The sequence below is a fragment of the Eptatretus burgeri genome, chromosome 5 (genome assembly GCF_056783735.1).
Source record: "Eptatretus burgeri isolate ZD-2024b chromosome 5, Ebu_testis_v1, whole genome shotgun sequence".
NCBI classification, from domain to species: Eukaryota; Metazoa; Chordata; class Myxini; order Myxiniformes; family Myxinidae; genus Eptatretus; species Eptatretus burgeri.
The window spans coordinates 69,546,920-69,573,199 of NC_140965.1; the positions used below are offsets into that span (position 1 = coordinate 69,546,920).

At 47.1% G+C, this 26,280-nt stretch overlaps 1 protein-coding gene across 6 annotated transcripts in view; it reads left to right on the forward strand.

Annotated features, from left to right (window-relative positions):
• The window catches only part of GAPVD1 (GTPase activating protein and VPS9 domains 1), a 174,283-nt gene that overhangs the window by 73,712 nt on the left and 74,291 nt on the right, over positions 1 to 26,280 (forward strand). For 5 of the 6 annotated variants that reach the window (XM_085882329.1, XM_085882331.1, XM_085882332.1 and 2 more), the window contains 9 exons: positions 478 to 564; positions 1,127 to 1,261; positions 7,731 to 7,944; positions 8,142 to 8,326; positions 8,534 to 8,660; positions 8,733 to 8,864; positions 16,174 to 16,347; positions 17,121 to 17,249; positions 17,363 to 17,497. In XM_085882329.1, the coding sequence (XP_085738455.1) occupies positions 478 to 564; positions 1,127 to 1,261; positions 7,731 to 7,944; positions 8,142 to 8,326; positions 8,534 to 8,660; positions 8,733 to 8,864; positions 16,174 to 16,347; positions 17,121 to 17,249; positions 17,363 to 17,497 (1,318 nt within the window). The remainder of the gene's footprint in view (positions 1 to 477; positions 565 to 1,126; positions 1,262 to 7,730; positions 7,945 to 8,141; positions 8,327 to 8,533; positions 8,661 to 8,732; positions 8,865 to 16,173; positions 16,348 to 17,120; positions 17,250 to 17,362; positions 17,498 to 26,280) is intronic. The other variant, XM_085882333.1, reaches the window with a different exon arrangement.

Below are 26,280 nucleotides of genomic sequence, written 5' to 3' on the forward strand. Positions count from 1 at the left end.
TGCAAATAATCATTGAGGGAAACTGTTACAGAAAATTTGCTGTGCTTTCCCCTCATTTGTGTGAATTTGGGAACTTGAGTAATGATTTTGAGATGCAGAAAAACTGAGAAATACTGAATGCATGCTCCCAGACCCCTCCACCCCCTCCTTGAACATGCAGGTTTTCTTTGCGCTGCATGAAAAATTTTCCTCTTTGAAGAAAATGATTTGCTCACGTCTCTGGCAATTGGGAACGATGCTCTACGGCATGAATAAAGCCGCGACCATTATAAATTGGCACCAAAACCTCTCGTTAGGATGGTCCAAATGGCGGATGATCAGCTACAGGACTATCCGTCGCCAAATTGGTGACCATGCAGGTGGAAGATTTGACTTTGTGTCCACCCGGACAACCATGGGATTCGGACCTGGTTCGAACAGTTACTGTGATGCTGTTTATTTTTTGCTTGGTTCTAACATGTGCCGACTTGCTTGCAGGTGGGGCAAGTACTGCAGCAGCTTGCCATGGTGGGCATTGAGGAAGGAGATCCACGGATGCGCAATATTGTCAATCGCTTTGATAGGGTAGGTGAGCCACAGACTTGTCGCTTCAATAGGGTTGGTGGGCCACAGATGAACCGCTTAAACCATGTGGACAGGGTGCAGACGGCCGAATGGCCTCCGCGGAGTGGGCGGGCCACAAATGGTTGAACTGCCTCGGTGGGGTGGGTGGGCTGCAGGCGGTTGAACCACCTCGGTGGGGTTGGCGGCTCGCAGGCGGTCGAACCGCCTCAGCGGGGTTGCCGCTCGCAGGCGGTCGAACCGCCTCGGGGTGGGCGGGCCGCAGGCGGTCAAACCACCTCGGCCTGGTGGGCGGGCCACATGCACTCAAACCGTTTCTCTTGGCTTTTTATAACTTTCTTGGAGTCACATTATAAGATCCATTAAAATATGTGTTGCAGTACCAAAATCGGACTTCATGTAAATGAAAGGTGTTTCTCCATCTTTCCATATTTTCCCGATTAAAATTTATATCGCATGTCTTAAAAGTGATAAATCGTATTTTGCAATTGCCATATTCATTTGAACCTTTTTGGTTTACATGGTTGATCTTGTCTCATCTATAGTCCCATGTGTCCCGGTGCAGGGCTGTGTGGCAGGATTTGTAGATTCTGTAATTGGTGGAAGGGTGTTGGATGGGTCCTCAATCGCTTCATTTGGCACGCTGGATGGTCTACACAGATCCTCTATGCTCATCACCCTCCCTCAACTTCACAACTTGGTATGGACACCCGCATGGTTTCTGCAGGTCTATTGTGATTGCAATACACTCGAGCTTGCTTTCTATCTCGGAAATGAATGTCTACCCAAAGTGATAAGCTCATTTGCAGTCAGGCTCCTTGGGTACATCATTCTAAACCCCTGTATCCTGAGTGTCTATCACGTTGAAAAGAAGGACATGATCCTGTCCAGTTCTTAGAATGGTTATATACTTTAGTGTTTTGGGTACTGATTGCAGATGGAAATTGCTAAAGCAATGTTCCCAAGACAGGTGGTCCCATGAAAGCTCCACCATACTACACTCTTTGATACTAGAACAGTCAAAGTTGGCACAAGATTAACTTGTCAACAAGCCATGAAGTGCAGTGAAGGTTCGCATTGAGGTTTCTATTCATTTGGAAACTGAGGTCTTCTGATTTCACAAACTAAATACAAATTGTACTAAATATTATTATGAACAAAAGCGAGAATTGCTTTTCAATACATGTCCCCGACTGACATGACATTTTCTAAGGTCCAAAAAAGACATTACTGAAAAATTGACAAAACGCTCTGAAACTCGAACTTGTTCTGTAACTTATCATAACAGTCATGCACTAAGTTTCAGGTGACTATGTTAAAGGGCATGGGAAAAAAGTCTGAAAAACCACAGGTGGGATGGATGGACAGACAGACGGAGACACACACAACAAGCATTTTAAGGTCATTTTCCCTGCTAAAGCGGGGGTTAGCCTGGACAGACGGAGAGCAAACCTATAATCCCCTCCGGTGAAACTGGTAGTGGACGAATAAAGTAACTTCATTAAAGTCATGTTTTAATATTTCATGTTGTCATTGTTCTCCAAATTGTTGATGTTACCACCTCCACCGAAGGTGGAAGGAGGTTATATTTTCATCCATGTTTGTCTGTTTGTAAGCAGGATATCTCAAAAAGTTATGTCTGGATTTGGACAAAAGTTGGTGGACAGGTTGGGTGTGTGATAAGGACCAATTTATTCGTTTTTGGTGAAGATCCACATCAGTATCCGGATCTGAGAATATTTAAATGTTTTAAGTGATTTTTCATTATTGAGAGATGTGCCAAAAAAGATATATATATATATATATATATATATATATGTATATATGTATATATATATATATATATATATATATATATATATATATATATATATATATATATATATATATATATATATATATATATATATATATATATATATATATATATATATATATATATATCTATCACGATATCTCAAAAACTTACGGAGGGATTCAGACAAAACTTAGTGAATGAGTTGGGTAGGTAATGAGAAGAAGTGGATTCGATTTTTGTTTAGGTCCAAACGTAGTTCCAGTCTTTCAGTGGAATAAAAAACGTATACTCTTCAGACTGGCAGAGGTATGCACTCTACTGATTGCTGTTCTAGTTGTTATTGTTTTACCTCCATTTACCCCCTACCCACAAGCTATATTGATGATTTAATATCATGTTAGTTACTTTAGCAGGATAGCTTTTCAACTTTGCCTGCCTGCATTTTTAACCCGTGTACGCGAAGTGAAAAGCAGGGTTAAACAATTGGTTCATGTCTGTCCGTCCGTCTGTCTGTCTTGTCAGTTTAAACTTATGATCGAGGACCAGCTTATTTAAATAGAATGTTATATTTTGAACACAAATTGGAACACGAATCGAAAGAAAAGTCTGCCGTTCTACCGCATATTGGCTCTGAATTCATCCCGATCGCACATGCGCAGAGAGGAGTGAGATAATATTTTTACTCTGTCTGGCAGTCAAACAAAATTGAAAATCATTCCAAACAGAAAGAATACCGGCACGACGAACTAATCATGTAATGTGTTCGATAAGGTGGTGTAATAGCCACTGGAGAAAACGGTGCTAAAATGTGGAATTAATTTATTTATTTATACGCTTTTGAACCTCTTTAAATCTTTATTTAAATTTAATAATATACTTGAAGACTGTAAACACAAATCACCTTCATCATACTTCCAAGAGCCATGCTATACATTGATATACCATAGCATGAGAGGGCGTGGCATGTGGGAGTGTGCATATCGAGTGAAGAGTGCCAATATGGCTATGGACGATGCTGATTGACGCTGTGTTCTATGGTGATCGATCAAGCCTCCACATCTTAAATTGTGACTTAAGATCGTCTTATTATAGTGTATAAGAGTGGTTGTTGTTTAAAGAGCAGGTTGCGGGTCACCAAACATGTTCTGAAAATTTATCAATATGATTATATGTGCATTAAATAGTTCGATGCAAACTATTGTGGTTGCCTAACTGTTAGGAAAGTTAATGAAATTTAACTCCGAAGTTGTTATTTCTCGAGGCAGTTGAAAAAAACAGCCGCGTGCCATATATAGATGGTGACGTCAAGTTCTCCAAAACAAAGCGGACGCTCACTCGCTCATTGAAGAAGTGTCCAGTTCAGCGGTCGTTCTTTCGCTTTTTTAGAGCTTGCAACTGTCTATATTATCCTTTTTTATTTTGAATTATTGTATAACAAAGTTATTTGGATATTTGTACATCATGCCTCATACGTGTGTCGTCATGTTTTGCGAAAATGGCTGGAAAACAGGAAATCGCTCCCACCGATTCCTGAAGGAAAAGGAATCAAACATTCCCCGGCAGTGGATACGATTTGTACAAACAAAATGGGAGAATTTTCCCCCAAAGAAAACGGGTAAAGAGGACCCTTTGGATAGACTTGTCATTTGTGGTGACCATTTCACAGCCGAGGATTACGAAGGCAACACAATGAGTAAGCTCGGTTTCAAAACAACTGCTCAAGTGAGACTGAAGCACGACGCTGTGCCCACCATTCAGCCTTCTCCTCATCAGCTGGCTCCTGCTTCATCTTCTCACACTGTGTCACCTCTCAAGCGAGGAAACTCTCCTCAGCATACTGACAAGGTGGCTGGGAAGAAGCGACGATTTATTCTATTTCTGACTTGAGTGACTAGAGGATTAAAAATTATTATATCATGTCACAGACGAATCAAACTTTACATTATTTTATGCATCTAACAAGAAAATGAAAATCGACAAACCAATCTGTCTGGTGGAGTCTGTCAGTGTGAACTGCCGGGCAGTCAGTCCTGCCACTTGTACACGAAATAGGCTGTTTTCTGGCACTTGCAAGTGGCTCAAATTTATATGACTCAGGGCCAGAAACTCCATAGTATAAATTCCCATCATCCTCCGACTCGTCCTCGGCAATATCAGAATGAAAAGACTCAATTTCATCGCCGCTGAAATCACTCTCTGATTCGCATCTCGCCATTGTTCACACGCTGTTTCCGAATGTTCACGAAGTTTTCGGAGAAAGTGATGTCATAGCATCTTCGGTAAATTCCGGTCTGTTTTTCGATCACTGACAAAAGTTTTGACTTGAAAGTTAATTTTAGCATATTTTGAGTTTCAAATGTAAGAAATATATACCCAACGATTATTAATGTGATTACAACCTTCGAATCACGCGAAGTCATCAGCAACCCAAAACCTGCTCTTTAAGACTGCTTCAGTCGTGCTAAACTTTCGGATTTTTTTTTTGTCAATCTTTAAAATAATTATTTTATTAATATGGAAGTACATGAGGGCCATACAGTTTGTGGTTTTCCCCTTCGTGGATTCATTCCATTGCGATTAATTTATTGAGACAATGTTTGTGGATTTATTCACCGAACTAATTAACATGGGCCGGAAACACAATTACCACCTCAAACCTTCCAACATCATCATCACTGTCATCTCCATCAACTCGTCTTTATCGTCACCATCATCGACATCATCATCGCATTATTGGATCAAGTTTATCATCATCATCTATGTATTACTAAAACTCTCATCATGTATGTATGTATGTTCCTGAAATACAGCCAAAACGGTACACGATAGCGCAAAATTTTAGGTCTACCTCTCACCTTTCACCTGCGGTGTGCAGTATCAAGTTTCGTTCAAATCTGACAACGAAAAAAATTATTAAAAAATCAATTTTTGATTCAGTCAAGTACTCTCTGGGAGTATTTGATTAATGCAAACAACCTCAGCGGTATAGTTCGCTGGAGCTATCTTTTTCTTTTTTTTCTTGAAATGATTTATTAAAAAATCTCAAACATTTAGTGTAGACAAAGAACGATTTATTTTTAAGCATAAAATAAACATCGCCATTTTGATCTAATACTTCCATGTTCATTAATAAATAAAATTGTGTTTAGAAGATTACGCACAATAATTTCTTCGACTTTCTTTTCTCCGTTTTTTTTCACATTGACGCACAATATCAAGTTTCGTTCAAATCTGGCAACGAAAAAAATTATTAAAAAAATCATTTTCACATTCAGTCAAGAACTCTTCGGGATTATTTGATCAATGCAAACAACCTCAGCGGTATAGTTCGCTGGAGCTATCTTTTTTTTTTTCATCAACCGCTGTCACAGCGGGTTCACGGGTCGTCTAGTTATTATTTAAGGTAAGTTTCATGATCTTAGCAACCCAAGAAAACTTGATGGGATTCATGGAATACTTACCCGACACAGTCTTGAGAATGAATTTGTGTGAGTAGGGGCACTGACGGGGGATGTGGGTGTGGGTGGGGTGGGGATAAATGCATACAAATTATACTTTGAAAATTTTCGATGTACGCTCAATATGCGTTGTATGACATGGTCATGCAACATGTGGTAAAGTTTCTATTTCCTCTGATGAATGGTTTTCAATGTGCACTTTTAACGAAATGCAGACCCGTACACAACAGATTGCTTAACCCCGCTTTTTGTTTCGCGTACGCAGGCTAATAAGCTTTATTTTATGTTTTTAATGCAGGAAAATAAGCCTGGTGTTTGCTTAGGCCTAAGTCACATTTGGCACGGCGGCCGTAGGGTCTACAAAATCTACGGCCACTAGCAATTATAGGGCGGCCGCAGTATTTCCACGGTCACACAATGTAGCAGTCACATATATTTTTATTTTTTGGGGAGCCGCACGGCGTATTGAGAAATTGTGGAGACCGAAAACGTGGGGGTGCCATACGGTCTTTGATTTGATGTCGCACGGTGACCTTAGGGCGTCCCTGCGGCGGCCATATAATTTTCAAGGCAGATGCAAGTTAGCCTCAAGGTGCCCGCAAGGCGACCACAGGGGGGCCCTAAGGCGAACGTGCGGCCAGACGGACGGTAACGAGTGGGTATATATACCAGTTCTTTTTTTACTGAAATAAAAATATAACAGTTCGGAATATACCAGTATATATAACTGAATATACTATAACTATAATATATATATATAACTGAATGTACCAGTTCGGAGTATAGGCAAACACCGATCTCTAGCGGTAGCGCACGGTCGACGCAGACTGCCACGGAGGCCTACGTAGGATGCACGGCGGGCGTAGGGCAACCGTGCGTCGACCCTGCGTTGCCCGCAGGTAGTCACACAGACCGCAAGGCCACCATACGTTGAACACAGGGATGCCTTAGGACTACCCTACGGCGACCGTGGAAATAGTGCGGCCGCCATAATTTTTTGGGGGTTGGCAAAATTCATTTTTCATTGATAAGAGCCTACGGCAGCCGCACGAATAACGCAAGCCCACCGTCCGCCCTACGTACGGTCGATGTGGAACACATCTACGTCACAGCTTGGCTTGTCGAATTGCTACGGCCAACGTAGAAATGAAAAAAGTTATAACTCCGCGCTATAATTCCACGGCGACCCCTACGTCCTGTAAAAGATAGCCATACGGCGTAGGGCCACCCTGAGGCCACCTCAGAAACTGTGGCCGCCGCACGTTTCTGTCAATTCGGGGGGGGGGGGTACGGCTGCCGTATCCTAGCCGTAGAGCAAATGTGACTTAGGCTTTAACGGTGAAGGTGGCTGGCTTAAGATCTTAGGGTCTTGAGTTTGAGCCCCTGTCGTGCTGTTGAATAATACCAGGTGGGGTTGACTCAGCCTGTCATCCTTCCGAGGCTGGCAAAATGAGGACCATCTAACTGGAAACAAGTCATTGCATCAGTGGCACAGCTGCACACCCAGCAATGATGCAACAAGCAGCCCAGGCTGCACATTAAATAATAAATGAAGAATTATTTTTTGTTTTTTTTTGTTTCTGCAACTCATGTTGTTGTCTTTCTCTTTCAGCACTCTTTCTCTATAAGTGACTGTTAGCAACAGCTACAGTGACATAAACTTTGTGTCATCTTTTTTACCTGTTTGTCATGCATGCACAAATGTGTGTGAAGAGGCCCACTGCTCGTTTTGGGGCTGTACCACCAAGGGGAGGTGAATCATAGAATATGTTGTTGTTTCGAAGAAGCAGTGTTTTCCTGGCATATTGTGTTACAGCATAACTTGGAATTGTTTGGAGGTGTTATTCATGTGATCAGCTTGTGCAGAATAAGACATTAGTTAATTTCTCCATTTTGGGGATTCTTGCGTTTAGGTGAACTTCCTGCGCACAGTTCATGCCAGAGGTTCTCTTGGAGAAGGTTGCCTCAAAGAAGAGGATGTTCTTACCCTGGAGAGCTTGCTCGCAAATTTTCCTTCATTACCGGAACCTAACCCAACTGCCACTAGGTCCACTGATACGTCTTGCCTTTCTTCACAGCCTTCTTCGGCTACAACACTGCCCAGCCGCAAGAATCTCCTCCAGATTGGTAAGGCCTGCTTGCTTGGCTTTGCTTAGATTTTAATCTCGTAGGATTATTTTACAAGATGGGGTTAAAGTGCAACTAGTCATTTGCATGCATTTTGAAGATTAAGACATGGCTGAGACACGTGTGGTTTTAAGTTTGTCAAGATGTTCATCTGAAACTCTCTTGTACTTGGTCTGCATTGTTTCCTTGTTCTCCAGCTCAATCAGCGAGTCGTGGACGCAGCAGGCTGTCTCCCGTTCTCTCTTCCGCCTGGGATTCTGGCTCTGATGTTGATCTTCCCGATTCTGAAACGTCCAGTGAGATTGTTCCAGATGAAGTCCTTGTCATTAGCCTAATGGGTGGAGGTGTGACCAGCTTGCCTGGTCTACTCTCTGAGGCTGAGGTTTGTGGTTTTGACGACTGTCATTAAGAGATGTATAAAGCATGAAAACGTTATTTTTATTCCTGTTATTTGTCAATCTCACCTCGGTATTTATACAATACACACATGTTCAATTTGTGAAATATAATTGGTTCAGGTGAATGTAAATTGTTGCAATGCGAATACAGGTTGTGTGTGCGCGTGCGTGCGTGTGTATGTGTGTGTTAGGTGTTGGCGATGGAGGGGGAAAGTGCAAGCAGAACCGACACAGGGGACGTAGGGAAGTCTGAGAACAAACCTGACAAGACGCTGCGTTTCTCTCTCTGCAGTGATAACCTCGAGGCTGTCTCGGAGGGTGAGAACTTGGGCACAGGTCATAATTCTTTTGGATTGTGCTGATTCTAAAATTATCTTTGTGCCTCCACAGGACCTTCAAATCGCTCAAATTCAGTTTCTTCTTTGGACCTGGAGGCTGAATCTGCCTCGGAAATGACCGGCGCTGCAGCAGCTGGAGGTAGTGATGGCGCTGCCGTTTTGCACCTGCTGGAGCACGAGCAGGGTGAGCTGTCCATTTTGATTTGTTTCAAAGAGGTGCGCCATGGATTTTGCGATTGAGATTGCATACCAGTGTTTTCTTTTCTTCTTCTTATTTTTTTTTTGGTTGATGTCTGCTGATTAATGTTTCCATGGCAAAGTGAAAAGCTTGTCATGTTACCAGTTGATGCAGTTTACACGAAACATCCTTAAAAAACAAAAACAAATTTCAAGCATACCTGGATGTGTTTGACCAGCTGAGAATATAGCATGGCATGCCATCTGTCCATCTCCTTAGCATTTCTCAACACCTCTAACCAATGGTGGGTTTTTACTCCTCCAATGATGAATTTTCCGCAGGTATTGTTTTCGGGTTATCTGTCTGTACGTACGTCAGTCAGGTCAGGTCAGGTATGGGAGCATGTGCCAGAACAGCGCGTCGCTGCATCCACTTTCCGCCGGTACTCCAGGGGCCTCCATCTGGCCATCCCCCAGGCAGATAGCAGGCCCATCCCCATCTCCTTGAGATGATGGTCAACCTGCTGCAACCATGAGGCACGTGGTCGGCCCACTGGCCTCCTCCACTCATGAGACTCCCTCGCTGAGAGAATCTGGTGAGCAGGATCAGCGTCAGGAAAACGAGCCACATGTCCATACAGCCGCAACTGACGCTCACGGACTATGCAGGTATCAAATCTCATCCGAGTCTCTCTCAGCAACCGCTCGTTGGACACAAAATCCGACCAGCGATAGCCAAGGATTCTCCGAAGAGACCTGGTACCAAAGGAATTAAGTCTCCGTCTCAGATCCTTGGTCAGAGTCCAAGTCTCGCATCCATAGAGCAAGACGAGAAGTACCAAGGACCTGAAGACTCGGACTTTCGGCCTCCCGCACAGGTACCGGCAGCGCCACACCTCATGATCCAGTGAATCCATGACTCCCCAGGCCTGACCCAGACGTCTATTGACCTCTGACTCACAGCCAGCAGAGACATGAATATCACTGCCAAGGTAAGTGAATCTCTCCACGACCTCAACATCCTCACCACAAACAGACACAGACAGCACAGCAGCATCCAAGATGTCACCGAAAGCCTGGATCTTAGTTTTGACCCAAGAAACCCGTAATCCCAGCGGCTCTGACTCCTCATTCAGCACCTCGAGGGCCCCCAAAGGGATATCTAAAGTTTCCGCAAAGATGACTGCATCATCTGCAAAATCAAGGTCCGAGATCTTGACATTCCCAAACGATGCACCGCAGCTTGATCTCTCCGACATCCTCCCTAAAATCCAGTCCATACAAGTGCTGAAAAGTGTGGGGGCCAGCACACACCCCTGACGAACTCTAGTAACAAATGGAAATAAGTCAGAGATGGTACCACCACACTTCACAGCACTCTCAGTACCAGAGTAGAGTTCAGACATCAGATCGATTAGTTTTGGTGGCACCCCACGAAGACCAAGAATCCTCCAGAGGACATCCCGATTCACTGACTCGAACGCTTTACAGAGATCAACATAGGCTGCAAGCAGCCCCTGCCGAAACTCTCGTCTGCGTTCGGTGAGGACACGAAGAGCAAGGATACGGTCAATCGTTGACCTCTTTGGTGTAAAGCCTGACTGCTCTGGACGCTGGTGCTCAAGCAGATGGTGGCGAACCCTATCAAGAATTATCCGAGCAAAGACCTTGCCCGGCACTGAGAGCAGTGTCACCCCTCGGTAGTTGTTGCAGTCTTGGCGATCACCCTTCCCTTTCCAGAGAGGAACAACAAGGCCCCTCTTCCAATCAGTTGGGATGATGCCTGTGTTCCAGGCAGAGCACAAAACTGCATGCAACGACACGAGTGCAGCATTTCCACCAGCCTTGAGAAGTTCAGCATGGATGCCACAGATCCCTGGAGCGTTTCCCCGTTTCAACTGATTCACCGCAGCCCGTGTTTTCACAAGCGAAGGTGGACCACAATTGATTTGAGGGTCAGCAACAGGGATTGTAACACCCTTGACGTCCAACTCGACAGCTGGGGGATCAGCCTGGTACAACCGCTCAAAGTAACCGGCCCAGCGGGCCTTCACTTCAAACTCCTCCTCTGTCAAGAGCCGACCACTCTCTGCTCTTACTGCAGTGCTCCGAGCAATGGGCTTGGATGAACGCAATGCGCGAATTCCCTTGTAAGCGGGACGAGAATCACCTGTCCACAGGTGATGCTCTACCCTCTCACAGATTCCTCGCACATAGGCCTCCTTGTCCACCCTCAGTGCACGTACAGTTTTACGCCTCAGCTCCCTGAACAGCTCAGCTCTGCCATTCAGCCTGGCCCTGCGACTCTGGTCAATGGTATCCAGTGTTCCTTGAGAGACAAAATTCTTCTTTGCCCTGCGGTGAGTTCCAAGACATCCACCGGCAACATCAAGGACGGTGGTCTTGAAGGCACTCCACAACTCTTCAGGATCCCCCAAAGCACCCAGACACCCCAAGTGTCCACTCAGCCTGTTCACAAACTCCTCAGCTACTCTCTCATCCCTGAGCTTGCCAACATCCAGCCTAGGCTGGGATGGTACCATTCTCCAGGATTTAAGGTGCAGCTTTGGAGTTGCTACAACAAGCCTGTGGTCAGTATTGAGGAACTGAGCACTCCGGAAGACCCTGCAGTTCTGGATCACCCTCCAACGACCGTCAATGAGGACATGGTCAATCTCCTTTGCCACACCGCCAGCGTTGGAATACCAAGTCCATCGATGAGCTCGTGGGCGCTGAAATCATGAACCAGCCACCCTAAGTCCATGACTTCTTGCAAAGTCAAGGAACTTAGTGCTATTATGGTTCATAGTTCCTGACCCATGGGGACCAACACACACCTCATAACCATCCCTATCAGTTCCAGTCGATGCATTGCAATCCACCAAGACTAGAAGTGTATCTCGTCTGGGGCACTGATCAACCACAGACTCGAGTGTGGCGTAGAATATGTCCTTCACGGTGAGATCACTCGCCTCAGTCGGAGCATAAACAGAGACCAGGGAAATGACACCAAAGGAGTGACGAATCCTTTATCTCATAATACTCTCGTTGACCGGTGTTACCTCAATTATCATTGGGGTCAGCTTATTGGACACAGCTACAGCAACTCCTTGGGTATGGTAACCATCAGAGCGACCAGACCAATAGTAGGTGTAACCACCCACCATTATCTCGCCGCAATCCGGTCTCCGAACCTCAGAGAGAGCTGCAACCCGATGTCCAAACTCTTGAGCTCAGATGATAATAGAGACGGGTGATCATCCTCTCTTAGGGATAGGACATTCCAGGCACCCACCCGAAGGGACCGCCTCAGGTTAACCCAAGGAGACCGCCGTCTGGTGGACGACACCTTAGCACCACTCCGACACACTCTCCCGCAATCTGACTCAGGGATGTTACCCCGTGGTTTCCCTCCTATCGTCAAAGATTGGGGGTCCCGAAGGCTTTGCCCCAATCCCGTCATCCGTGAGCTGCCCTGTGAAGGGAAGCTGCACAGGAGGTACTCCCACAGAGTGGGTTTTCAGATTTTTTTGCGTTTTTGTGTTTTGCGGTTTGAAGGGTTTTACAGTGGCCGGAGTGCAAATCTTGTCACCAACCTCCTAATAAAAAAGTAACCCAACTCCAGGAGGACGTCCGCAGACACAGTGTCCGCAGACACAGACACACTGGATATGGATGGCCGTTGGCTCACAAGGAGCTCCTCCGCGCTTTGACAGGTTTAGTTTTTAATCCTGCTTGGTGTCCATATCCAAACACCCTCCTCATCAGAAAACCTGGTGGGGGAGACTGTTTAGTCGCCGACAACCCGACCATGGAACAGGTTAGTACAGGTTTACATGGTACCTGTAGCAGGTCACAGATCTAACCTGACCTGACTGTACGTCAGTCCATGCTAATTTTCTCTCTCTTCTTTGCAACCGCTTATCCGATTCATACGAAATTTTCACCATATGTGAGACTACTCATGTAGAATGTTTTAATCATAATTATGATGTCATAGGTCACGTGGATCAGCAGCCATATTGTTTTTAATATAAAACCTTTAAAAACCTTCTCCAGAATGGCTTGACAGATCGAGGGGAAACTTCACCCACATGTTCCTCAAGCCTTGGGAATACCAGGGTGATCACGAATGATTAATAGGTCACATGGTCTGACAGCCATATTTGATTGAACGAAAATCTATTTAAAAAATTATTTCTCTTGAACTGCTTCATCAATCGACCTGAAACTTCACAATTATGATCTGGTAGTCATGGGGAATATATGTTTTAAATTCCAACCTCATCGGACGCATGGTTTGGCAGCCAGAATTATTTGATATTTTGAATCTGGGTTTCAGGATTTATACCAAACTTGGAACAAGTATGTATTATGTATAATAATGTAATAATGTGGGGGAGGCATATCTGGCAACGTTAAGATTGCCCTTCTAGTTTATATTTATTATATAACTGGGAAGACACCTTCAAAGCTTTCTAAAATCATAATTTTCGAGCTTGTTCAAGCCATAGCATACATTTTGGCAGCCATTGTTGAAAGAAAATGTTAAACATGGCGTCTTTGATCATTACCCCTCTACTTGGCGTTTATTCAAGCCTGTCTCCAAAATCTCGTTTTCAAAGGGTCATCTTGAGGTCAAATACGGAAACAGATTTTTGGGGGGGTGAGCTCGAGGAAAATTGTATCTTTTATTTCTCTGCTGCTGATTGTCTCCAAATGATAGCGTTTGAGGTAAGCTGTTGCACATGTATCACCATGTAATTGTCATGTATTTAGCAAGAGGTACTGTTATGTGCTGAGCAAGATGTGGGACGTTTAATCTATTTTGGGCAGTTGCATTTTGCATGTTTTTTTTTTTTTTTGGAACAAACTATTATTTTGTTTTATTTGACACTGCCACATCTGTCGAGAGCATTTTAAGCTAGTATTCCATGGACTATTTATATTGTTATGGTTCTCGGAACCGTATGCATGCAACATACAGTTGTCCTGAGTCAGTTATTCCATTAATATACGTGCAGATAGATCCCTACTTTTTGTCTAGCGGGACGGCAGGGAATGCGTTGCGATGGGCTATTAGTTAGGATTAATAAATCATTTTTTCCCTTTTATTTTATTCCCTCCTTTTTCTGAGGTAAATTAGTCTCGCTTGCTTCCCTCGTTTCGCTGGCCACAGCGTACCACCATCTATCCAGCGACTCGTTTTCAGAGGCAAAATCCCGACATTCGCTATGGAAGCCGCATTGGCATCCACCTTCCCAAACCCAGACACGCGCGGCGTGGGTGGGCCAAACTAGCGTCTGGCTGTAACCCCGCCCAGAAAGGCGGACCACATGAAGGCCCAGTCCAATCGGGATGTTCGGATCGGACGATTACGTCGGTTTCGCCATGGCTCCTCCCCGAGCTCCGTGATCTATAAAGTATGGAGCAATCCTCAGAGTTGGCGTGGATGGAAAGGAAGAAATCGGTCGGAGTTGTTGGATGCGAAGGTATTGGGTTGAATGGGAAGGTTGTCGTTGGATGGGAAGGTTGTTGTTGTGGGAGGCCTTGGAAGGAGAAGTGCAAAAGGGAATTGAAGGAGTTGTTGCGAAGGTGTTTCGGCTGCTTGGCTCTGCTTACGTCTCACCTCGACGGCCAGCCTACTGGTCCCCACCGACACGACCTCGACCAAGCCTCTTACCTGGTCCTGTCTACTGCTCAACTCTCGCCATTTTGGACTCCGCTCTCCTCCACTCAAGCTCCTGCTGCAGGCACGATTACCACACGTGCGGCTGTGGACCAAATTGCACAGCTTTTGTTGCGTACCGCACCACGGAGCATCCCTTCCCCCGAAACGCTCAGGTACCAAAAACTGTGACCTCAACTCCCTCCCTCCCTGGCTGCAAAAGTCCTTTGCCTTTCATTGGGTTTATTTTGTCAGAGTGTGTGTCTGAGTGTGTTGGCGCCTGCCCGTTAGATAAGCATGTATAAGATCTTCATTGTTGTGATTGTTATTGCTTTTATTAATCTCGCGTCAAGTCTGCACTGTGTCTGCTTTTGTAAGTTGCTTGTATAATTGTCACACCCCACACCTCTCTCACCTTTCCCTGCATTACATCCCCAATAAACCTTTTGTTGTGCCACATGCTTTTCCTCGCTTAGTGTAAATAAATAATAATTGTAGATATGTTCCCAGCTCGCCTTTATCTTTTCCTACATTGGTCCAGCATGGTTCGGATCTAAGTTTAGCCGGGTCTTTATTCCCGACAATCCATTCCTTCGAGCCGGTATGTTCTTGGCAGTGCCACTCAGCTGCATCCGATCCGGAAAGGTGATCCGTAGTTGGTGGAGTGATCGGGTTCGGATAAGGAGTACCGAGGGCGTGGTTCCCCGGTGGTTAATTAGGTAACCTGATTCTAGACAGGAGGACCCTAGGTCACGCCGTTGAGTTATTGGCGTCCATGGTCGGTTAAGCGATCCGTCGCGGAATTATCCGTGAGCGACGGCCTACAATTCCGGGGAGTCTGGTGGGAATCGACGTAGCTTTCCCCCACCTGGTGGTCTTCTCACCCGATCCTGCCGGCCCGCAACAATATTGTTGCGCTTGGATACCAACACAGTCACAGTTTTAAAGTTGTTGTTCGTCTTTCGGCTGCTCCCGTTAGGGGTCGCCACAGCGGATCATCCGTTATGATCCGCATACTGATTTGGCATAGTATAGGTTTTTTTTACGCCGGATGCCCTTCCTGACGCAACCCTGGTCGCTTCTTACGACACAGGGATAAGGATTGGGTTTCGCCATGATTTTGGGCTGCTCTACACCTTCTCATAGCGTGGTCCATCGCAGAGCTCCCGTCATCAAGCGATCCTCCAACCCAAGCCTCCGAGTCGCCGGATTACAGGCGCACGCCACTACGCCCGGTTAGTCACAGTTTTAAAGTGAGGAACTGAATATTTCCAAGGGAATCATTAGTCATCACCATGATGCGATTATGACAACCGCATTGCTTTTGCTTTATTGATTTAGGAGCCAACAAATAATTTCATCTGAAGATTTGTCTTCCTGTCTGTCGTCAGGGAAACATGAGTGGTCATAAGGAAAGAAAAGTTTGTTACTGTATGAGTGATCTTCTCAAAACTTCTCTCCTGCTCATGGACACCTTGGCTCACCAATGTTCATAAAATATTCAAAACAAAAGGGACATTGGTTTGTGTTGGTTACATTTTCGATATGCCACTTGATTTTTATGAGTTGTTCATTATTCATTATGGCAATTTGTTTGGCATTTCAGCTGATGTTTTGACTTCAAATTGTGTCTATCTTTTTTGGACAGCTACAACTCAAGACAACCTGGATGACAAACTTCGGAAGTTTGAGATAAGGGACATGATGGGTCTTTCTGAGGACCAGGACATCCTGGAGACAGTGAGTGAGACGTGGAGCACAGATGTGGTCGGAAGTGACTTTGACCCAAACCTTGATGAAGATCGACTGCAGGAGATTACTGGTAAGTTTAAAGTAATGGTTGATTGGAAGATTTATTTATTTTATCACTTGCCAAGTTCACCAACATGCAAAGCTGGCTTATTAAACCAACAATTTAAACCTTGAGCATCTTGCAGCAATCCCTACAATCCAGAGGTGTTTTGGCCGTAAAGGTCTTTTGGTCAATCGTGGCCACATTTCATCCCACTGCACAATGATAACACATAAAACTAAAACTGACCATAAACACCGCAAAAGATGCATATTTGGTCTCACTTTGTCATCATCAGCATCTTTTTTTCCTTCTATTTCTTCGTTTTTTTTTGTCTACTTATCCAGTGCCTTTTTGAAATGATTCACTCCAGATTTGTGCTTCCCTTCCTGTTAAACTGCTCTGGAACCCACCAAGTACTCTGAGTAGAAATTATTTCTCTTCTCAGTTACAGGTCTACTTCTTTAAATGCCACTTCAAGCTCTGCCCTCTAGTCTTTATCCACTTCCCTCTTCCTCAAAAAATGCACTCTGCCCATTTTATTGAATGTCTTGAAAACTATCGTATTACCATGTAATCTTGTCCTTTCTTGTTTAAAGACCCCCTATCTTCAGTGTCTTTCTTCACAATTAAAATCTGATATCCTTGTTGCCCTAAACTGAACCTTCTCATATAATTTCCACAAACAGCAGTCATATTCTTTCTATAAATAAAGTTTCAAAGTAAAATTCAGTGAAAAAAGTACCATTTTATTTTATTTTATTTTATTTTATTTTATTTTATTTTATTTGTACACCTAATAGGTGCTTCGGGTGAAAGCCTCCTTACAGGCTTGCTAACCCTACCTGACACCTTGGAGGCAGGTGGAGCTACAGCCTTGTCTGAGACTACGAGTGAGGCATGGAGCGTTGAGGTCCTGGCCAGTGACTCTGGTGTGTATGCTTGTCGAGACTGCAGTCGCACTTGTGAATGAAAACTGAAAGATGCTCAGTAGCTGAACTTTGTACCGAGTTCTGTTCGGTAAGAGCGCATGTTCTATGTGCAGAAGTGACAGAGCTAAAGCAGGAGGAGCGACTGCAGGAACTCGAGAGCTGCTCGGGTCTGGGCTCGGTATCTGATGACACGGACATGCGTGAGGTCGGCTCGAGGCCGAGCACTCCAGGTCTCAGCGTCGTCTCTGGTTTGATTAAACTCTGCATCTTGCTCATATGCCACAACGTTTTTTGCAGTAACTGTTCATATGCTGCAACAACTGCTCAAATCTTTTTCATAGATCACAACACTTTTGCTATAACTGAGTCTGCAATAACTACTGTTTTTATGCCTCCGCAGCTGAAGGCATTGGAGGTATTGTGTTTTTGCGTTGTCCATCTGGCTGTGTGTCCGTGTGTGCGTGCGTAGCAGATTTTCGTTACCGCGATAACTTGTGAACAGCCGAAGCGATTTTTATTTTTTATTTTTTATCACACTTGGTACCAATATGTACGATGATACACAGATTAACTGATTCAATTTTGGGGCGAAAATGTCAAATGCCTAAGGGCATGTGACCTTTAGTTGAAAATCTTTGTTACTACAATAACTTGTGAACCACTGAAGGATTACAACCAATATTAGCTCAAGTATGAACTGTAATATCCAAAGATGAACGTGAACAGATTAAATATGGGTGCAACGGGTCAAAGGTTAAATGTCAAGTGCCCTTTGAAAATCATTGTGCAGACCATAACTGGTGTTTGAAGCATGTAACGTTCTCTCTCTCATTGGTTATTTCCATTTGATGGTTTCAGGATGTGGGAGGATGTTCTACTAGAAATCAAAATCTCCACCTCCTTTTTTGGTAAAGGATCGTGATTAATGAATCAAAATGTGAAACTTCGTTCTCATGGCCTCGTTCCAAGGGCTCTTTTCAAAATCTTCACTGAACCTCTGACAGCCTCCACTTGTAGCTCGTTTGTAGTGATATTCCCCGGAATTATTTTTAAATGCTCGGGAAAGGTTTTCTTTATCATTCCTGTAGCTCTGACTATCATGAGTACAATTTCAGCTTTCTTCAATTTTCAAGTCATCTTGATCTCATTTTTCAGATCCTGGTATTCGGTCATTTTTCTGATTTCTGGAGCAGTTAATCATAAGTCATTGGGAACTGAAGCTTTGATCGACAGTGCCGACTTTTCCTTTTTGTGTTTGAGTACTATGTCAACGCAATGCTTTGTTTGCAATGTTCACACTTGATGGGATCATCTTGTCATACATGAGCATTATATGTTCATTTTCAAGGATCGGATTTGGTTTGTGTTTCCATGATTGTTCTGGATGTTGAAATATTTACAGATGTGCCACTGGATTACTCTGCAAATGCCATCATGTCTTTCTGTGTACAGCTGTTCCAACATGAGATTTTTTTTTCCATCCCAAAAGGAGGTGACTGGTGCTTTCTGTTTCTGCCCCACAAAACCTGCATTTGTCCAATTGACTCAATACCACCATTTTCTTAAAGGCATCTGTGTACTGTCCTTGGTCTTGGGCATTTATGATAACTCTTTCTCCATCCCAATTAATTTCACCTCTTCTTTGCCATTCCAAAGAGCCTTCCTTGTCGATCCCTGTCTTGTCAAGCTCTTTTTAAAATTTTCCTGCTCTTTTTAAAATCTTCCTGCTCTTTTGTCATTCTCCCATTTGTCAGAGTATATCTGCTGATATTTCATTTTTTAGTTTTCCTTTTTATACGCCCGATATATATATATATATATATATATATATATATATATATATATATATATATATATATATATATATATATATATATATATATATATATATATATATATATATATATATATATATATATATATATATATATATATATTGTTGTGGTTGACGAAATTCACAAACCACCATTCAGGTCCCTTAGGTGAGATATCTCTGTAAGTATATGTGTAGTTAGGCCCAAACCCGTTGTCTAGAGGGAATAAATGTCATTCATGCGGGCTGCGACTCTTCAGGATAGCCGTTTTTCTTTTACTATCTTTATTTTGGACCAGCCGCCATTATTACCACCACCAACCACGTCTCAACAGCCATCACAACAACCACCAACCACAACGCCGCTTCACAATAACAACCACCAACCACAACGCCGCTTCACAACAACAACCACCAACCACAACGCCGCTTCACCACAACCGCCACGACCTTTACCGTCACAACTCGCCACCATCGCATCCGCACCATCTCGCGCCACTCGTGGGCGCCGATGCTGGACTCGTGCGGGGCGTGCACCGAGCAGCGTGTTCAAAAACATCACGGACTTTCCGCAGAAAACGGATCAAAAACGACTCACGCCCACTTTTGTTCAGTCCAATCGGTGAGCGAGGGGCGATTTGGCCCCGCCTCCAGGGCGTTGGAGGGCGGTCTCTATATGCAAATTCATGGATCAAAAAGCATTCACGCCCACTTTTCCTCGGGCCAATGGGGAGCCAGCAAGAGAGGTGAAGGGTCGGAGGCAGAGGGTCAAGGGTGAAAGAGCGAAGCCACGGGGCTTATAAAAACGGCTGCGTTCGTCAGTCAAGTTGAGTTCAGTTGGAAGTTGAGAGTTCAAGTGTGCGGAGTTCAAGAGAGTCGTCGGTGGAGCTGGAAAGAAGTGGTACTAGTCAGAGTGAAGAGGACGGAGCTGTGGAGAGGTGACGGCAGCGAAGGCGGACGAGGGGGTGCTCGCGTCGGTGCCGGGAGCCGCACAGGGAGAGGCCAGCAACGCGACCGAGGTGGAGGAGGAGACGCTCGCCGCGGGACCCGAGACAGGGTGATATCTTCCTTCCCCCGAGCGTCAGCAACCCCCTCCTGTTTCCCCCGCGCTGAGATAGTGCGACAAAGGGGGCCCCCTTCCCACCCCCTACCAGACACTGTCCGCGAGGCCCGCGGAGTTGAGGCACCACCGCCGCTCCGCGTCTCATCATCAGACGGGTAGGCCCGACACGGTCTCGGCCCCAGGCCCGTCTACCCCCCTCATCTTGGAGGGTGGTTCTTTTCTTTTGCTTTGGGAATATGTGTTGTCGGCGCCATCTGTGAAGTAAAATTGTATAAGTGTTGCCGTGTGCCCGGTAGTCGGATAGATCTGCATTGTTGCATTTGCTTTTTGTGTAATATTGCATTGTCTTCTTCTTTTACATGTGCTTTTGGTGGAATTGTATATGTGTGCTTTCCGTTCATCGCGAAATAAATGTGCTTATTGTTGAACTGTTTTCCCGCTTCGCTTCGTCTTTTCTTTCATTGAATCTCCATCTTGCTTCACGTAAAGGGTTGGTCGTGGGCTAAAACGCCCGATAATTAATCGAACCGTCGAGGTCGACGAATAACACCGCTCGGTTATCCCGATAGTACGGAACGGGTCGCTTAAAGTGGCCCGTGTCCGAAGTCGACCTGCGGCGAGGTGCGATCGCCCGGTCTACCCTCCGTGTGGGTACTTAGGTAGGTCGAATTTGGCGAGCAACCCTATCCCACGCGGGGGCCGATTGGCACGATCGTGGTGAGGCCGAAAGGTCCACCCGTGACTAGTTCCCGGCGTTAGTCCGAGAGGGTCACGACTGGATTGTCCGTCCGGTGGGCGACGTGCCGCGATTCGAGTTACGTGGCCGTCCGCACGCCGGCGGGCGCGAATCAGCAACACTGGTGTCAGGTCGTGCGATATAAACCCATCGCCCTCCTCACGGCACTGGTATCGGAGAACGGGAAAAGGGGCTCCCTGTCTCCAATTAAATTCACGGGAATCTGTCCAGGGGTGAGAGGAGCGACCCCCGATTCCCTCCAAATTACGAGCGAGCTAAATTAACCCTTCACGAGAAATAAGATGGCGTCTCAAGGCGAGCGGGAGCCGGGGGTATTAGAAATGTATATGTGTAGTAATGTAGGATCCATGGCTCAGGACGAAATCCCCGTGCAGGAAATGTTGATTGTACAGGAAAACGAACTCGCCCAACTGAACCCAGAGCCCGAAATAGGTGCGGCAGCGGCCGCGGTGTATGACACCTCCCCTTCCCCCCTCCGCCAAAACCCCCCGATCTTTGCCGAATCGGCTCACCCAAGCGCACCCGACATGGCCCAGCTATTCACCATGCTGGCACAAATGAATGCGGATATGAAAAACGAAATGAAAGGCATGATCGAAAAGATGGATGCAAACACAACTGAATTTATAAACGAAATAAAAAGCATGAGCAAGCAAATGAAGGAAGAAACGAAAAAGCTCCGGGGTGAGACGCAGAACATGGGCCGATGCCTGCAGGCGGGCATGAAGGCCGTTTGCAGGGAGCTTAAAATGGCGACTCCACGTGTGGGAGCGAACGAGCTGGAAGGGGGTGCAGCGGCTGGCGGGCCCGCGGTGGAGGCGGGTGAAAAAATAATTCGGGGGGCGTGTTGGGCGAGGGTCGTGACGATGACCGAAAGGGAAAAATTAAATGGGGAGACCAAAACGTGTGAGACGAGACACGAGGTGACGACAAAGGAAATAATAATAGTTGAGACAAGGGAGGTAAAGGGTGAAGAGGTGACTGAGTTGGCAGAGACACGGGAGATGGGAACGATAGAGGGAAGACTGCACGATGAAGACGGGGTAAGTGACGCACACACACACACACGGAGGTAGTGGAGGACAATGGGGGTGAGCTGGTGGACTGGGTGGAGACCCAGTGCGAGCAGCTGGATGGCCTCCTCCAGGAACGAGGGGAGGGAGTATGCCCCCTTGAGGCGAGTCACGACCAGGTGAGTTCGGTCGTGCTTCGCGAGTTCGAGGGGAGGAGTGCTGTGGACAGGTGCACGGAGAGCTTGGGGGGTATAGAGGCCCCGGAGACCCTTGTGGGGACACGAATCCCCAGTGTGGTTGTCCCTGTGTGTGTGGTGCAAGGTGTGAGTGCGTCCCCGTGTGTGGAAGCGACCCCGTGTGTGAGTGGTGTGGTGGCGATGGTGCCGGAGTACGTGCTTCCCAGCACGCCGTGTGTAAAAGGGGCACCGCAAGTGGAAGAGGCACGGTGTGTGAGTGAGGCACGGAGTACGAGTGAGGCACCGCGGGTGAGTGCCCCTGCGTGTGTGAGTGAGGCACGGTGTATGAGTGAGGCACGGTGTGTGGATGAGGAACCGCGAGTGAATGGAGCACCACGTGTGAGTGGTATGGTTTATGCAAGGGAGGCCGTGTGTGTGAGAGAGCGGTATGTGAGGGAGATGTCGGTTGGCATCCGGGAGCACGCAGCCGCGTCTCCCGGTGTGAATGTAATGGAATGGAGTGTGAGCGTCGTAACACGCGGGAGTGCGTGTGTGGAATGGCGACGACGGCGACATGTAAGGAAAGGAAGCCGGGTAGCGGCTGTAGTTGTTTCGGGGACCGTGCCGGGTTCACCCAGCAGTGAGCACGAGGTCCGTGCTGTGCAACGCACGAGGCCCCCACGTGCTCGCTTGCGAGAGTGAAGTCCCGGTCCGGAAACGCCAGCGGTGGATTTGCCGATCCCACGGACGGACAAAGCTTAGGCAGGTAAACGGATTTGGACCGGACGGGTTCTCCACGCGATCGTGTGTGTTAAGCTCCAATGGGCAAAGCGCATGTGTTCGCGTGGGGAACCCCTCGAGACGTGGGGCTTGTGTTTTTTTTATGCGCACGGTGACGCCATGGCTGCACGTGGGGTTGGAATCCGGCAGGAGGGGTATCCCTGCCGGATGGTACCGTCCAAGGAGGGACGAGGAACACGTGCAGCTGCATGACGTCACGGGCAGGTGTAAAGTGCGCGAGCTGCGAGTTGCCGCGCTGGTGCTGCGCAGGTAAAGAAAAAAAAAAAAAAAAAGCAAGCCTCACTTTCGGGTGCACAGGATTCCTGGGCAAGGGGTGGAAGACCCCCTTACTTGGGCACAGGATGGAAACTAGTTAGGGGGAAGGGTTAGCATAGCTAGACCGGCTCCATGGGGCAGGGGTAAGTCCTCATGGGGCCCGTGGAATGGATCAGTTAGAGGGATTGTAGCGAGATTTAGGTTGGGAAATTGATTAATGGGATTATTTGGAGACAGTGACAGACTTGTGAGTGTGTAGAGGGGACGTAGTTTAGCTTCGTAGTGTTAAATGGAACGTGCTATAGTTTAAGGGACGACGTGGGAACACGAGTTAGTTAGGGGAAGTAGTTTGGAGGATGGCAGAGTTCAGCGGTGAGTGTGTGGAAGAGTTGTGAGGTGAGTACATGGTGAGTGAGTGAGGCCAGCGGGTCTGTGTGAGTGGAGCGAATGGGGAATACATGGTGCGATGAGTGATTGGGGGGAGGAGTGACTCCCGCCCAAGGGACCCCGGGGTCAGTGTCGAGTGAGTTTGCGGGGTTAGTTAAATTGAAAAATGGAGGTCGTTTTGTTGTTGGTGTGAATGTAGGCCCGAAACCCGTTTGGAGGGGTGCAGGAGCCCTGTTGACGGGCTGGGAGCGTGGCTGCGAAAGGTGAGCATCGCTGAGTGGGTACCCCGGGCACCAGGCTAGTCGGCCGTGGTAGGCCAAGGGCCCATGGGGGGCCGGGATAGCGTAGTGGGCACGGGTGCGCCTGCTTGGTGCGGGGGCCCGGGGCGCCATTAGCCGCGTGGGCAGTGTTGTGGGCACGGGTGACCCTCGGAAAGGGGCCCGGGAGGCCAGCCTGCCACGTGTGCGTTTCAGGGGAGGTGCCATGGGGGGCACTCCCCGGTGTTAGGGAGCTGGTAGGCTCGGAGGCAGTGTAGTGCCCGGGGGTGCCATCGTCGGAGAATCTGCAGAGGGTCGTGCCTGCCAAAGGGAGCCACGTGTCCCAGCCATGAGACCGTGTGAGGGCACGGAGAGAAAATTGGGGGGCGAGGCCCGAAATTGTGAGGACACCAACACAGGCGACGGGAATCTGGGTTGTTAGAACCAATAGTTTAAGCGAGAGGCGCTTGTTGAAAGCCCCGGGGTAGTTTAACAGTTAAATGGATAGGGTAGATTAGGAAGTGTACCCCTCCGCACCATCCATCCCCTCGCTCTCGTTGTGGGCCGCTGGACCCACTTTGGTTATAGATCGCTGAACTCTGGGGAGGCCATTCTGAGGCTTCGTTGGGCCTCGACACAGGACGCCAGCTCTCCCTTGTTCCCCTCCGGGAAAGGGAACGTAGGGGTTGGGAGTAGGCTAGGTGACAGGATAGGTTAGCCGAACAAGGACAATAAAGGGGGTTAGGGGACGATTTATAGTGGGGAAGTAAAAAATAAAAGAAAATAAGTTGGGGCAAAATTGGGGTTTGACAAATTAAGGGAGTGGGTATGTACAGTGACAGGCAAAGGCGATAGGTGGGAGGGAGACAGGTAGGTAGGTCCGAGCCCGCCTTCCGAGTGGCCAGCACCACCGCACTCCCTCCACCAACCTCCACTGAACGGCAAAGACTGGCCAGCTTCATCTGCTGTCTGCGTTGCTGCAACGGCAAAGGCTGGCCCACTTCATCGGCAGCTGTTGTTTTGCTGCAAGGCCTGTGCCATCGGCTGGCCGTGTTTTGCTTCAAGGCCTGTGCCGGCCAGTTCATCTGCCGGCTGTGTTTGCCTGCAGCGGCCTTCTTCTGCGGGCTGTGTTTGCCTGCTGCCTTTGCCATGCCATGCCCACTGCCCCTGCTCACCAGCCCCCGTTCAATTTTTGCTTTGCCCCCCCTGTTCATTGCCATGTGCGCCAGGATCAAGGCAGCAGTTTGCAAGCTGCGAGAACTGCCCTGTTGGCAGCTACAACACGGGCCTGCAGTGGCAGCCCATGCACCGTTGTGGTTCACTGCGTTCAGTTCAAACCATTCATCCATCCATTCGTTGTGTTCATTGCGTGTGCCACTTGAGCTGGCACGGAGACTACGTTTGTGCGGCCCATGCACCGTTGTGGTTCACTGCGTTCAGTTCAAAAGGGAAGGCCTTGGACTGCGTGTGAGCGGCCGGCAACGTTCCCTGTCACCTGCATTGTTTTGAGCCAGAGACTGCATGCGAGCAGCCTGGCTCCCTGCTAACTGCTTTCTTTTTGCAGAGTTCATTGATCCTGGGCCATGGTTTAGTGTAAAATTTGTAAGTTAAGGTAAGATGTACTGTAAATATGAGTGCGCCCCCGGCATGTTTGTCTTAGCGCCGGCAATTTTATTTAAGTCGTCCGTGTGAGTGAGTTTGTTTAGGTAGTTACTCAGCCCTTAGGTTATTTATTTTGGGGACACGAATACCATGAATGTCGCACTCAGGGATCCGTAGGTAAAATGTACTAGGGGAAAACTACACATGATGGCACACGAAAATTTGACGACTCGGGACGAGTCTGTATAAACAGGAGGGGGTAGTGTTGTGGTTGACGAAATTCACAAACCACCATTCAGGTCCCTTAGGTGAGATATCTCTGTAAGTATATGTGTAGTTAGGCCCAAACCCGTTGTCTAGAGGGAATAAATGTCATTCATGCGGGCTGCGACTCTTCAGGATAGCCGTTTTTCTTTTACTATCTTTATTTTGGACCAGCCGCCATTATTACCACCACCAACCACGTCTCAACAGCCATCACAACAACAACCACCAACCACAACGCCGCTTCACAATAACAACCACCAACCACAACGCCGCTTCACAACAACAACCACCAACCACAACGCCGCTTCACCACAACCGCCACGACCTTTACCGTCACAACTCGCCACCATCGCATCCACACCATCTCGCGCCACTCGTGGGCGCCGATGCTGGACTCGTGCGGGGCGCGCACCGAGCAGCGTGTTCAAAAACATCACGGACTTTCCGCAGAAAACGGATCAAAAACGACTCATGCCTACTTTTGTTCCGTCCAATCGGTGAGCGAGGGGCGATTTGGCCCCGCCTCCAGGGCGTTGGAGGGCGGTCGCTATATGCAAATTCATGGATCAAAAAGCATTCACGCCCACTTTTCCTCGGGCCAATGGGGAGCCAGCAAGAGAGGTGAAGGGTCGGAGGCAGA